At 41.2% G+C, this 13,435-nt stretch overlaps 1 protein-coding gene across 1 annotated transcript in view; it reads left to right on the top strand.

The window, feature by feature from the left end:
• The first annotated feature begins 5,233 nt into the window (after positions 1 to 5,233).
• phactr3a (phosphatase and actin regulator 3a) overlaps positions 5,234 to 13,435 on the top strand; it is a 45,034-nt gene continuing 36,832 nt past the window's right edge. The window contains exon 1 of the mRNA XM_056241479.1: positions 5,234 to 5,552. Within this exon, the coding sequence (XP_056097454.1) occupies positions 5,447 to 5,552 (106 nt within the window). The 5' untranslated portion in view covers positions 5,234 to 5,446. The remainder of the gene's footprint in view (positions 5,553 to 13,435) is intronic.

The raw sequence follows: 13,435 nt of genomic DNA, 5'->3' as shown, positions 1-13,435 counted from the left end.
ACACGAGAATGAACCTCATTGGTTCTTGCTGAAGCTCAAACGTGCTGCGTAACACAAGAATGAACCTCGTTGGTTCTTGCTGAAGCTCAAACGTGCTGCGTAACACAAGAATGAACCTCGTTGGTTCTTGCTGAAGCTCAAACGTGCTGCGTAACACGAGAATGAACCTCAGTGGTTCTTGCGGAAGCTCAAACGTGCTGCGTAACACGAGAATGAACCTCATTGGTTTTTGCAGAAGCTCAAACGTGCTGCGTAACACGAGAATGAACCTCATTGGTTTTTGCAGAAGCTCAAACGTGCTGCGTAACACGAGAATGAACCTCATTGGTTGCTGAAGCTCAAACGTGCTGCGTAACACGAGAATGAACCTCATTGGTTCTTGCTGAAGCTCAAACGTGCTGCGTAACACAAGAATGAACCTCATTGGTTCTTGCTGAAGCTCAAACGTGCTGCGTAACATGAGAATGAACCTCATTGGTTCTTGCAGAAGCTCAAACGTGCTGCGTAACACGAGAATGAACCTCATTGGTTCTTGCAGAAGCTCAAACGTGCTGCGTAACACGAGAATGAACCTCATTGGTTTTTGCAGAAGCTCAAACGTGCTGCGTGACACGAGAATGAACCTCATTGGTTCTTGCAGAAGCTCAAACGTGCTGCGTAACAAGAATGAACCTCATTGGTTCTTGCTGAAGCTCAAACGTGTTGCGTAACAAGAATGAACCTCATTGGTTCTTGCTGAAGCTCAAACGTGCTGCGTAACACGAGAATGAACCTCATTGGTTCTTGCAGAAGCTCAAACGTGCTGCGTAACACGAGAATGAACCTCATTGGTTCTTGCTTAAGCTCAAATGTGCTGCGTAAGACGAGAATGAACCTCATTGGTTCTTGCTGAAGCTCAAACGTGCTGCGTAACACGAGAATGAACCTCATTGGTTCTTGCTGAAGCTCAAACGTGCTGCGTAACACGAGAATGAACCTCATTGGTTCTTGCTGAAGCTCAAACGTGCTGCGTAACACAAGAATGAACCTCATTGGTTCTTGCTGAAGCTCAAACGTGCTGCGTAACAAGAATGAACCTCATTGGTTCTTGCTGAAGCTCAAACGTGCTGCGTAACAAGAATGAACCTCATTGGTTCTTGCTGAAGCTCAAACGTGCCGTGTAACACAAGAATGAACCTCATTGGTTCTTGCAGAAGCTCAAACGTGCTGCGTAACACGAGAATGAACCTCATTGGTTCTTGCAGAAGCTCAAACGTGCTGCGTAACACAAGAATGAACCTCATTGGTTCTCGCTGAAGCTCAAACGTGCTGCGTAACACGAGAATGAACCTCATTGGTTCTTGCTGAAGCTCAAACGTGCTGCGTAACACGAGAATGAACCTCATTGGTTCTTGCAGAAGCTCAAATGTGCCGTGTAACACGAGAATGAACCTCATTGGTTCTTGCTGAAGCTCAAATGTGCTGCGTAAGACGAGAATGAACCTCATTGGTTCCTGCAGAAGCTCAAGCGTGCTGCGTAACATGAGAATGAACCTCATTGGTTCTTGCTGAAGCTCAAACGTGCTGCGTAACACGAGAATGAACCTCATTGGTTCTTGCTGAAGCTCAAACGTGCTGCGTAACACAAGAATGAACCTCATTGGTTCTTGCTGAAGCTCAAACGTGCTGCGTAACACGAGAATGAACCTCATTGGTTCTTGCTGAAGCTCAAACGTGCTGCGTAACACAAGAATGAACCTCATTGGTTCTTGCTGAAGCTCAAACGTGCTGCGTAACACAAGAATGAACCTCGTTGGTTCTTGCTGAAGCTCAAACGTGCTGCGTAACACGAGAATGAACCTCAGTGGTTCTTGCGGAAGCTCAAACGTGCTGCGTAACACGAGAATGAACCTCATTGGTTGCTGAAGCTCAAACGTGCTGCGTAACATGAGAATGAACTTCATTGGTTCTTGCTGAAGCTCAAACGTCCTGCGTAACACAAGAATGAACCTCATTGGTTCTTGCTGAAGCTCAAACGTGCTGCGTAACACAAGAATGAACCTCATTGGTTCTTGCTGAAGCTCAAACGTGCTGCGTAACACGAGAATGAACCTCATTGGTTCTTGCAGAAGCTCAAACGTGCTGCGTAACACGAGAATGAACCTCATTGGTTCTTGCTGAAGCTCAAACGTGCTGCGTAACACAAGAATGAACCTCATTGGTTCTTGCTGAAGCTCAAACGTGCTGCGTAACATGAGAATGAACCTCATTGGTTCTTGCAGAAGCTCAAACGTGCTGCGTAACACGAGAATGAACCTCATTGGTTCTTGCAGAAGCTCAAACGTGCTGCGTAACACGAGAATGAACCTCATTGGTTTTTGCAGAAGCTCAAACGTGCTGCGTGACACGAGAATGAACCTCATTGGTTCTTGCAGAAGCTCAAACGTGCTGCGTAACAAGAATGAACCTCATTGGTTCTTGCTGAAGCTCAAACGTGTTGCTTAACAAGAATGAACCTCATTGGTTCTTGCTGAAGCTCAAACGTGCCGTGTAACACGAGAATGAACCTCATTGGTTCTTGCAGAAGCTCAAACGTGCTGCGTAACACGAGAATGAACCTCATTGGTTCTCGCTGAAGCTCAAACGTGCTGCGTAACACAAGAATGAACCTCATTGGTTCTCGCTGAAGCTCAAACGTGCCGTGTAACACGAGAATGAACCTCATTGGTTCTTGCAGAAGCTCAAACGTGCTGCGTAACACAAGAATGAACCTCATTGGTTCTCGCTGAAGCTCAAACGTGCTGCGTAACACGAGAATGAACCTCATTGGTTCTTGCTGAAGCTCAAACGTGCTGCGTAACACGAGAATGAACCTCATTGGTTCTTGCAGAAGCTCAAATGTGCCGTGTAACACGAGAATGAACCTCATTGGTTCTTGCTTAAGCTCAAATGTGCTGCGTAAGACGAGAATGAACCTCATTGGTTCCTGCAGAAGCTCAAGCGTGCTGCGTAACATGAGAATGAACCTCATTGGTTCTTGCTGAAGCTCAAACGTGCTGCGTAACACGAGAATGAACCTCATTGGTTCTTGCTGAAGCTCAAACGTGCTGCGTAACACAAGAATGAACCTCATTGGTTCTTGCTGAAGCTCAAAAGTGCTGCGTAACACAAGAATGAACCTCATTGGTTCTTGCTGAAGCTCAAATGTGCTGCGTAAGACGAGAATGAACCTCATTGGTTCCTGCAGAAGCTCAAGCGTGCTGCGTAACATGAGAATGAACCTCATTGGTTCTTGCTGAAGCTCAAACGTGCTGCGTAACACGAGAATGAACCTCATTGGTTCTTGCTGAAGCTCAAACGTGCTGCGTAACACAAGAATGAACCTCATTGGTTCTTGCTGAAGCTCAAACGTGCTGCGTAACACGAGAATGAACCTCATTGGTTCTTGCTGAAGCTCAAACGTGCTGCGTAACACAAGAATGAACCTCATTGGTTCTTGCTGAAGCTCAAACGTGCTGCGTAACACAAGAATGAACCTCATTGGTTCTTGCTGAAGCTCAAACGTGCTGCGTAACACGAGAATGAACCTCAGTGGTTCTTGCGGAAGCTCAAACGTGCTGCGTAACACGAGAATGAACCTCATTGGTTCTTGCAGAAGCTCAAACGTGCTGCGTAACACGAGAATGAACCTCATTGGTTTTTGCAGAAGCTCAAACGTGCTGCGTAACACGAGAATGAACCTCATTGGTTGCTGAAGCTCAAACGTGCTGCGTAACACGAGAATGAACCTCATTGGTTGCTGAAGCTCAAATGTGCTGCGTAACATGAGAATGAACTTCATTGGTTCTTGCTGAAGCTCAAACGTGCTGCGTAACACAAGAACGAACCTCATTGGTTCTTGCTGAAGCTCAAACGTGCTGCGTAACACGAGAATGAACCTCATTGGTTCTTGCTGAAGCTCAAACGTGCTGCGTAACACGAGAATGAACCTCATTGGTTCTTGCAGAAGCTCAAACGTGCTGCGTAACACGAGAATGAACCTCATTGGTTCTTGCTGAAGCTCAAACGTGCTGCGTAACACAAGAATGAACCTCATTGGTTCTTGCTGAAGCTCAAACGTGCTGCGTAACATGAGAATGAACCTCATTGGTTCTTGCAGAAGCTCAAACGTGCTGCGTAACACGAGAATGAACCTCATTGGTTCTTGCAGAAGCTCAAACGTGCTGCGTAACACGAGAATGAACCTCATTGGTTTTTGCAGAAGCTCAAACGTGCTGCGTAACACGAGAATGAACCTCATTGGTTCTTGCAGAAGCTCAAACGTGCTGCGTAACACGAGAATGAACCTCATTGGTTCTTGCTGAAACTCAAACGTGCTGCGTAACACGAGAATGAATCTCATTGGTTTTTAAGCCCAAACATGCTTGAGCTTCCGCTAACCACAACTGATGTGCGAGTTGATGAATGTTTATATGTGAATAAAAACCTAAATCTGTTCAGCGTAGCTGTCTATGGAGGGACAGAAATCTTTCAGATTTCATCAAAAAGATCTTAATTTGTGTTCCGAAGATGAACGAAAGTCTTACGGGTTTAGAACGACATGAGGGTGAGTAATTAATTACAGAATTTTCATTTTTGGGCGAACTAACCCTTTGATGACCCTTCACATGAATCCCTCCCATGTTCTCATGTTATAGTGCATTTTAAAGTCGTCATGAAATAGACTTTGCAATAGTCTTTTAGTGCATGTATACCAGTGAAACTTCTCGAACAAGAAAACATGTAGGGTGGGATTTTGATTTTGTCCTTTGGGAATTGATTTGATCTTTGTGGTTTGCTCTGAGTGACAGGTTGTTGTCCCGCCCTCTTCATCAGAGAAGAGATGTCACTGCGTGCATGATAGGGGGTAAGTTAAAGACACATGAATTAAAAGAATAATAATAATGATGTGCACGGATAAATAATAATAAGCAATGCAATGTTCCTTAAAAAACAAAAACAAGAATTAGCCTGTCAATTTTGATTTCAAGGGGACTTTAAAAGAGTCGTTCCGTTCAAAAACACCGATTCGTTCCGAACGAAACACTAGGCTAAGGTCTACTGTTTATAAAAAGCCCAAATGAATGAATTATTTTATGAAAGCACTGTAAAAACGTCATGCGCTAGCATCCTGTGATTCAGAACGGATGCTCGCTTGTCAGTGGGTCATTGTGGAGTGGATAAAGGTGGCATCTGCGCGCGCGCGTACACACACACACACACACATACCCCAGCCCTTATGACAGACACACTCGGTCTCCCTCCCTCATGCACACACACACACACACACACACACACACACAGTGACTGTAAAGGGTTCTAATTCAGCATGCCTGCTGCTGGATGCTCTTAGACCGAGACACACTCGCCTCACCGTCGGGTTTGACTGCCTCAGAAAGGGATTTCAATATCATATTTCTAGGTCCTCATGGCTTCATCGGACGGAATAGACAAATGTCTTCTGCACAGAGGCAGATCTCAAAGTGACCCGAACATCCTCAGCGAGTCTGGCATTGATCTCTCGCACAGCGCAGGTAAGATGATGCATATATTGTCTGGAGATGCCATTAGAATAAGCGCTTTTCATTTCCACGCGCGATGGAGGTGAAAGTGGTTCCATAATCTGCGCTAATAGCCCCCACTTTCATTTGAATGTTGTGTGCTGCACGATTGAGATCAATCAAATTACGCCGCATTTGATGCTCTTGTCTGTATCCCGTTGAAATGCATCTGGATACCATAGTGATATTTCCCTACGGACCTGTGTTATAGTTGCTATAACGAGACGTTGAGAGAACGAGAGACAAAACAGCATAGCAGACAGTGTAGAGATTATGTACCCAACTGTGGCTTATGCTACAATTCAAAATGAGCAGACAAAAAGATTTAGATCCTTTTTTTTCATTGTGGGAGGATCCGCGTTGTCTTTTGTCTCGTGCACATCCTTCCGTGTGCAATCTCTGTTAGCTTAATACAGGTTTGCTATGGAAGACCTGATGAAATGAGATGCATTTTTTTTTTTGCTGCTTTGGCAACATTGCCAACAGTGTCTGATACCTTCGTTCCGCACTGAGACTGCGCATTCACTGCATTCAACAGAGCAGGTCAATGGTGTCTCCAGAAGAAACTGATGTAGTCCCAGCCGTCATGTTTCTTGATGCTGTACATAAAGCACATCTCACAGAGTCTGTGATTTGGAGTATTTTAGTGTGGTCTGAAATAGCTTGTGTCTATTCATTGTCATCATAGAATGGGTGAATGTCTGGGTCATATTACACTCTAAATTCAGAGGAAAGAAATACAAGACTGTACTATAATAAATAGAAGCTAAGTAAAATTAAGCCCGAAGTTTTTGTGCATTGACATTATTTTTAAAACAGTTAACCACATTTCTGCTCCCAATTCTCATTACTGTGATGTACAACATAATTATATAGTATTGAAAAATGTATATGCAACAGTAAGCAGTTGTTGTTTTGCTTTAATTCTGCTGAATATTTCATAAATTATATTTATCTCTATAGCAGGGACGATTCTAGGATTTCAATATTGGGAGTGCCCAGCCCCCAATGAGGGTATGATTAAAAAAATATTTCTTTTTTTTGTGTGTGTGTGTGTGTGTATTAGGGTAGGCAGGAACAATACATTCAGATAGGTTCTACACCTAAACCCTCAAATAATTTTAACTATATATCATACTATTAATGTAACTGTCTAGATTAGCAATGTTTAATTTGCCCTATTTTAAACCATGCCTTTTTTGTTTTCTAATAAAACAATACGAATAACAGCACATGATTCTATAAATTTGTTACTTATATAATTCAAATTGACATAAAAAAACAAATTTCTTGACTCTAAGGGTACGTTTACATGACAACGATGTACTAAAAAGTAAAACGGAAAGGTTTTTCCATTGCGTTTTTCGCAAACAGACGTCAAACGTTGTCAAAACGATCGCCGTTCACAAGGATCTGCGAAAACGAGTAGAAACGCTGTTATTGATGCCAGGCCAGCAGTTAGCGATGTCACTTTGTAAAGAAACACTACACGCCTGTAGACTGAACACGTAATACGCATATACATGATGTCACCGTTTTCATAACTTCGCTTTTTGTAGTTTGAGACGATACGAGTATCGTTTTCAAAAACTTGCACTTTGAAACTCGTTTTCAAAAGTTTGTGTTTTCAGGCCCCCTAAACGTAGTTGTTGTGCAAATGAACAGCCAAAATGCATAAAAAGTTTTCAGTTTTTAATTGAAAACGGTGTTGTAAACAGCCCCTATGTGTCATAATCAGCTGCCGGGTCATTATTTAGAACGAAATAATCGCATGATGTTTCTGTCTCTGTCATTCACTCTGATAAGCAGTTTAAATGAGAGCGTTGACTGAGTGCTGTCTGTCACGGCACTGTAGAAATTATTTCCGTGATTTGTTGTCATGTTGTTCAGATAACATATTTCAGTTTCTGTTGAATAAACTAATCTTGTGTTTTGTATTAAAGGTAGGGTAGGCAATTTCAGAGAGGCTAGCAATAGCAAGCTAGCTTTAAAAGCATAAGATTCCAGCCTTCCTTCAGAGCGTCTCCAAAGCCACGCTTCCTTCAAAAAACATGAACGAGTACAGCAGAGTCTGCAAAGCGACACGAGAGACGGCGTTAAATTACCTCATTTCTCAAAGAATAAGCTCGTAGTTTTGGTTCAGGAGGAACTGTAAAAAGTGGCTGCTGTTTGTTTGCGGCGCTTGGTGACTGTCTGTCTACAACTCTGCTCTGTCATGAAACACATTTGCGCGAGCAGGTGCGCGGAGGTGTGCAAACACATGGGTTGACTGGCAGGTAGGGCATCCTATCATTGTATTATAATAAAAAGTGTTTATGAAAAACATTGCCTACCCTACATTTAACTCAAATGTTTATGAAATAAAAATGTTAAGGCAACCAGGTTAGGCTACTTACTTTTTAAGTTTAACCAACCAATCATTTTTACACAGTGATTTTGTCTTTAATAGTTTAATAGCTGGACAATAACTTTATTCTAGAGCTGCTGTAAACCAAAACAATCTGTTATTTTAATTTCCTATTATCACTGTAAAGCTGATTTGAAACAATCTATATTGTTAAAAGCGCTATATAAATGAAGGTGAATTGATTTGACTGTAATCATTTCTGTGCATGATGTTAATCTAATGCCACATCCACAATAACAAGTTTTAATGCGTTTGAAGTTATTACTTATGTAAAATAAGTACCTACTCTCTGCGATTCCGATTCATATAAATTTGAAAGGGGACTGAGGTCATTATGAATTTGTGTAGAGATTATAGAGCTAATCACAAATTTATATATACATTTTTACTGCAAAACTGTAGTGATAATCACTGAGAATAAGAATTACAAAAGTATTTATGTATGTGTGTGTGTGCAGACATAAATATATATATACAGTGTATGTATGATGCCAAGTGTCTTTTTGGACTGGAAATAATGCACAATGACCAATCAATCCTGTTCTGTCTTGGGAAAGATTAGGAGAAAATGGCAGTTGATCTTTTTCAATCTGAACTTAAAATCTATTGTGATGAAGATAACTTCTTTGAATCCCCCACAGTGTCACCTTTAGGTTTATTGGATTATTCTGTACGGACCACTGTTTCATCATGGCTGTGCTACCAATCAATAAGACCAAGAGTCAAGTTAACCGTACTCTTTTTAGTGATGAAAAAATCTGATGTAACATTACATATGCAGGTACTTCTACTCTGCCAGTGTGGGAGCAGCGCATTTTTACAAGAGACTGTTCACTGTTGAGTGCAGGTATTTTTAGGCCTTTAAATACAGAGGAGATGCACTTCTAGATTAATATTGCTCAGATGCTCCGCAGTTATATAGAGAAAGGGTTGCTTTGAGTGACACTTTAATGTTTATCTTAAAAATAATCCATTTAATGAATTACGTTTGCATTAAAATGTCTGTATTACAGGAGCACAGGGAAGACTGATGGAGCTAAGAAAGATATGCGAGCTGTAAGAGAGCGAGAGAGAGACTGAAATAGAGAGAGAGGGAGTAATCGAGTGAGTCTGGCATGCTTTACCAGTGCTTTTCTGAGAGTAGCTACTGTGGGTGATGCATCATTCTGTTCCTGAGCTAAACATTCATTCTTTAAATGTCTGAACGATATGTGACCATTCTCTCGAGTGCACATCATGCCTAGAGAAGACTGCTGCATCACGATTTAACAATGTGGCAGTTCACACCGCTCACAGATGCCTGTTAACACTTCGGTTTGTGATGATGCTGTTTTAGCACTTTCCTTCTTCATTAGAAAATCTGTCATTGCGTTTCATCATTCCACACTCTTAAAAATAAAGGTTCTTTACTGCCATTGATGGTTCCATGAAGAATCTTTAACATCCAATGAAACTTTCCATTTCACAAAATGGCTCTGTAGGTTCACACCTATAGGCGTGTTCGGTCCGCAGGAACCTTAAATGATTTTAGTTATAAGAACGCCTTTTGGGGTACTAAGGGTGTGTTCACACTTGGCAGGTTTGGTTGGATTAAAACGAACTCTGGTGCGGTTGCTTTGTTTGTGTGGTTCATTTGAACAAGTGTGAACGCTGCCATCCAAACCCTGGTGCTCACCAAACAAGCAGACCGAGACCCCTTAAAAGATGGGTCTCTGTCCACTTCCAAAAAATCTCTGATGCGGTGCGAATGATATATGAACACGGACCAAAGACATGTAAACAAACCAAAAACGGGACATGAAGTCACAAGATGCGACCCTTAAATGGACAGAATGCTTAAGCATACCTGTTTTTTTCTCACTGTTTTTCAAAATATACGTAATAAAAGCCGACCAATCAGGTTTTGAACAAATGCCTTTAGGTTCAGTATCTTTCGGTTCGGTGTTAAAATGCCAATGTGAACGCTAAGCGGACAAGGACTAAATGTTTTTTCGTTTGGTCCGTACCAAGCAAACCGAACTACAAGTGTGAACAAACCCTAAATTAGCATCTACTTTAGAGTAGAGTTATAGTATAACCCAAGGGGGTAATCCATCGACCGGAAGTTGAAGCCGGCCGGGTGCCGCCATGTTGTAGCAGAACTTCACTTGCGTTAGCATTTCCATTGACTCCCATTCATTTTGGCGTCACTTTGACAGCGAATAACTTTACATCTGAGGCGTTTAAAGACTCCATTTATCCATTATTTATTTCTAAAGAAACACGACAATGTATAAAGGGCTCCATTACCTTCTATGTTACATTATGGCCCCGTAGAAACCGATTTAGTAAAAATAGGCTAACGATTGCGTCATAACCACTCGACTCTCTGTCGCGCTGTACAGAAGTTACCGTACAGACAGGAGGAGAAGCTCGCAGGCAATCGGGGGGACGTCCCGTCAAGGGAGAAGCCCATAGATAATGAGTCCATAAAAGCAACAGAATACTTACTCCTGCTCACTCACGCCAAAGAACTCTTTGCTCAAGTTCCCCGTCTCTGCAAGATTAACGTTGGCAGTTTTCACGCACAGCTACTAGAAGATTAACGTCTGTCAGACAGGTTGCTCACGTCATCAAGCTTAGTTTGAGTCGGTTTGAGTCTGCGCGTCAGGAACGGAAGTGCTCAAAAATCGCTAAAAATGGGCTTCAACTGTCTCAACTGAGTTCCAATGAGATGGCTCTGTCCACTTCTTATACTGTCTATGGTATAACCCAGCACAATAGGAACGACCAGTGACTAAGTGTACGTTGATTGGCCGAACACATGCCATACAAAACATTGGCATCTGCCATTTTTAAAACGGCATGTAAACACGCAGTTTACATATTACTACACAAACTAACTCCATGAACATGGAAAACAGCGATAGATGGACCGCCGCTGAAGTTCAGGCCGATCAACCGATCACCGCGTCCTCCATCCTCCAGCTGTCGACCGGCTTATGTCACTTCAGAGTTTCTACTGGTGCTGCGAATGCAACCATGAAAATGGCCCTAGGGGGAAATGTAGGTCTCTGCAGACCACCCTGGTGACTAGTTCCTAAAACTGAGTTCCTATAACTACCTAGTCCTAGTGCGAAAGCACCTACTTAAATAAAAGTATACTGTACATATATATGTATATACTGTGTATATATTATATAATATATATATTATGAATATATTACTAATTCAATCATTTACTTCTTTAGAAATATATTCCTGTAATCAAAGCTGAATTTGCTGCATCATTATTCCAGTGACATGATTTTTTCAGAAATCGTTCTACTATGATGATTTTCTGCTAAAGAAACATTTCTTATTATCATCAGTATTGAAAACAGCTTGATACATATTTTTCTTTGATGAATAAAAATATTAAAAACATTTAATTGAAATAGAAATAATCTTTAACATTAAAGGGATAGTTCACCCCAAAATGAAAATTCGATCAGTAATTACTCACGCTCATGTTGTTCCACCCCGTAAGACTTTTGTTCATCTTCGGGACACAAATTAAGATATTTTTGATTAAATCTGAGAGCTGGATCACTCCTCCATAGGTTTCTTAAGGGATCGAAACTGACTGGCCCAGAAACGTTATTGAAGACATCGTTACAATAGTCCGAGTGACTACAGTGGCTCAATCTTAAGTTTATCAAGCGACGAGAATACTTTTTGTGCGCAAAAAACAAACAAAAATAACGACTTTATTCAACTATTCATTTCCATCTCTGTGGCCCTCGAGATTTCACGTAGTGAAACTGCGCAACGCTTCTAGGTTGTACGTCACACGCATCACACACATGACCAGCGTCGGCCAATAGTGAGCCTACGTGTGACGTGCAACAAAGAAGCTTTGCGCAGTTACACTACGTGAAATCTCACGTAGAATAAAGTCATTATTTTTGTTTGTTTTTTGCGCACAAAAAGTATTATCGGCACTTGATAAACTTAAGATTGAGCCACTGTATTCACTCGGACTATTTTAACGATGTCTTTAATAACGTTTCTGGGCCGGCCAGTTTCGATCCCTTAAGAAGCCTATGGAGGAGTGATCCAGCTCTCAGATTTAATCAAAAATATCTTAACTTGTGTCCCGAAGATGAACGAAAGTCTTACAGGGTTGGAACAACTTGAGCGTGAGTAATTTCTGACAGAATTTTCATTTTGGGGTGAACTAACCCTTTAAAAATGTCTTTTCTGACACTTGATCAATTTAATCCTTGCTGATTATTATATTATATTATATTATATATTTATTTATATATATTCATTTATGTTGACGCACACAATGACATACAATGACATATGTCTTAGAATTATGGATATCACTTATGGTTTGATTGTAACACCCTGATCTGATTTTACCTTTAAGGTCTGACCACTTTAGTGGACGTCTTGCATCAAAGGACTATTTGTCTACACAACTAGCTCAGCGTGTAGTTCTCTTGCCCACAGCTCTCAGAGGTGTGTTAACCTTTTAAACTCTGCTCGATATGTCAAAGAATGCTTCAAGGGTTGAACAAAGACAGCGCAGGGAGACATATATAATCATGACTGAGATCTGATTTGTCCCATAAGATTATCATCAAGTTCATTAAAAGAGTCTTAAATTTAGATACGATGCACCACATCACTTCACACCTATTTACACATTAAAAGTGTCTTCTCAGCTTGCGCGATCTTCTTGCCCTTGAAAAATGAGATGAAAATGAACCAATTGGGTGAAAGGCCATTTGGGTGAAAGCCGAACATTTTGCGGTGTGCTAGACAGAGCGCCAGAGAAATACTTTATACAATACTTTTATATATTATCATCTATATATGAGTCCTAATTTCTTAGATGATCTCCAGCACACAAACCAGTATGTGAACCAGTCAATATGAAACAGATGTTGTGATGATCTTTTCTTCTCTATTGGGACGTATATCTGAATGAAGCATGTTCTCGGACTTGATTTTGTCCATTGGGAATTGAATGAATGGTTGTGGTTTGCAATTGGTCGATATCATGCGAGTGACAGGTTGCCCCGCCCTCACGCCTAGAAACACGTCATCAGAGAAGACAAGAGAAAGGAAGCTATTTTGATTATAGATTACTAGGGCACGTGAAATAAAAACAAAATGATGTGCATGGATAAATCATTTATAAGAAATATTGCAATATTCCATAAAAAATAAGTCAATTTTGATGTCATGGTGATTTAATTGTTATGCTCACTTTTATAATCTCAGTCTCTCGCTCTTACTGAGCTATGTAACCATATTTTAAAGTTCCTTGTACAGAACACATGACATTACATGAGGTTCGCACAAAGGCCGCTTTCGGAGGTGGGCTATGACTCATCATCAGCTTCTCTTGTGCAAGCTGGTGAAAACACTTCTTCACCTGGGTGTGTTTATTGCCAAACACAGTGTCTGATGAAAA

Source organism: Rhinichthys klamathensis, unplaced genomic scaffold (genome assembly GCF_029890125.1).
Source record: "Rhinichthys klamathensis goyatoka isolate OS25496 unplaced genomic scaffold, OSU_Roscu_1.1 h1tg000645l_1, whole genome shotgun sequence".
Lineage (NCBI taxonomy): Eukaryota > Metazoa > Chordata > Actinopteri > Cypriniformes > Leuciscidae > Rhinichthys > Rhinichthys klamathensis.
The sequence above is the reverse complement of the archived record's forward strand: the minus strand, read 5'-3'. Positions and strand labels throughout refer to the sequence as shown.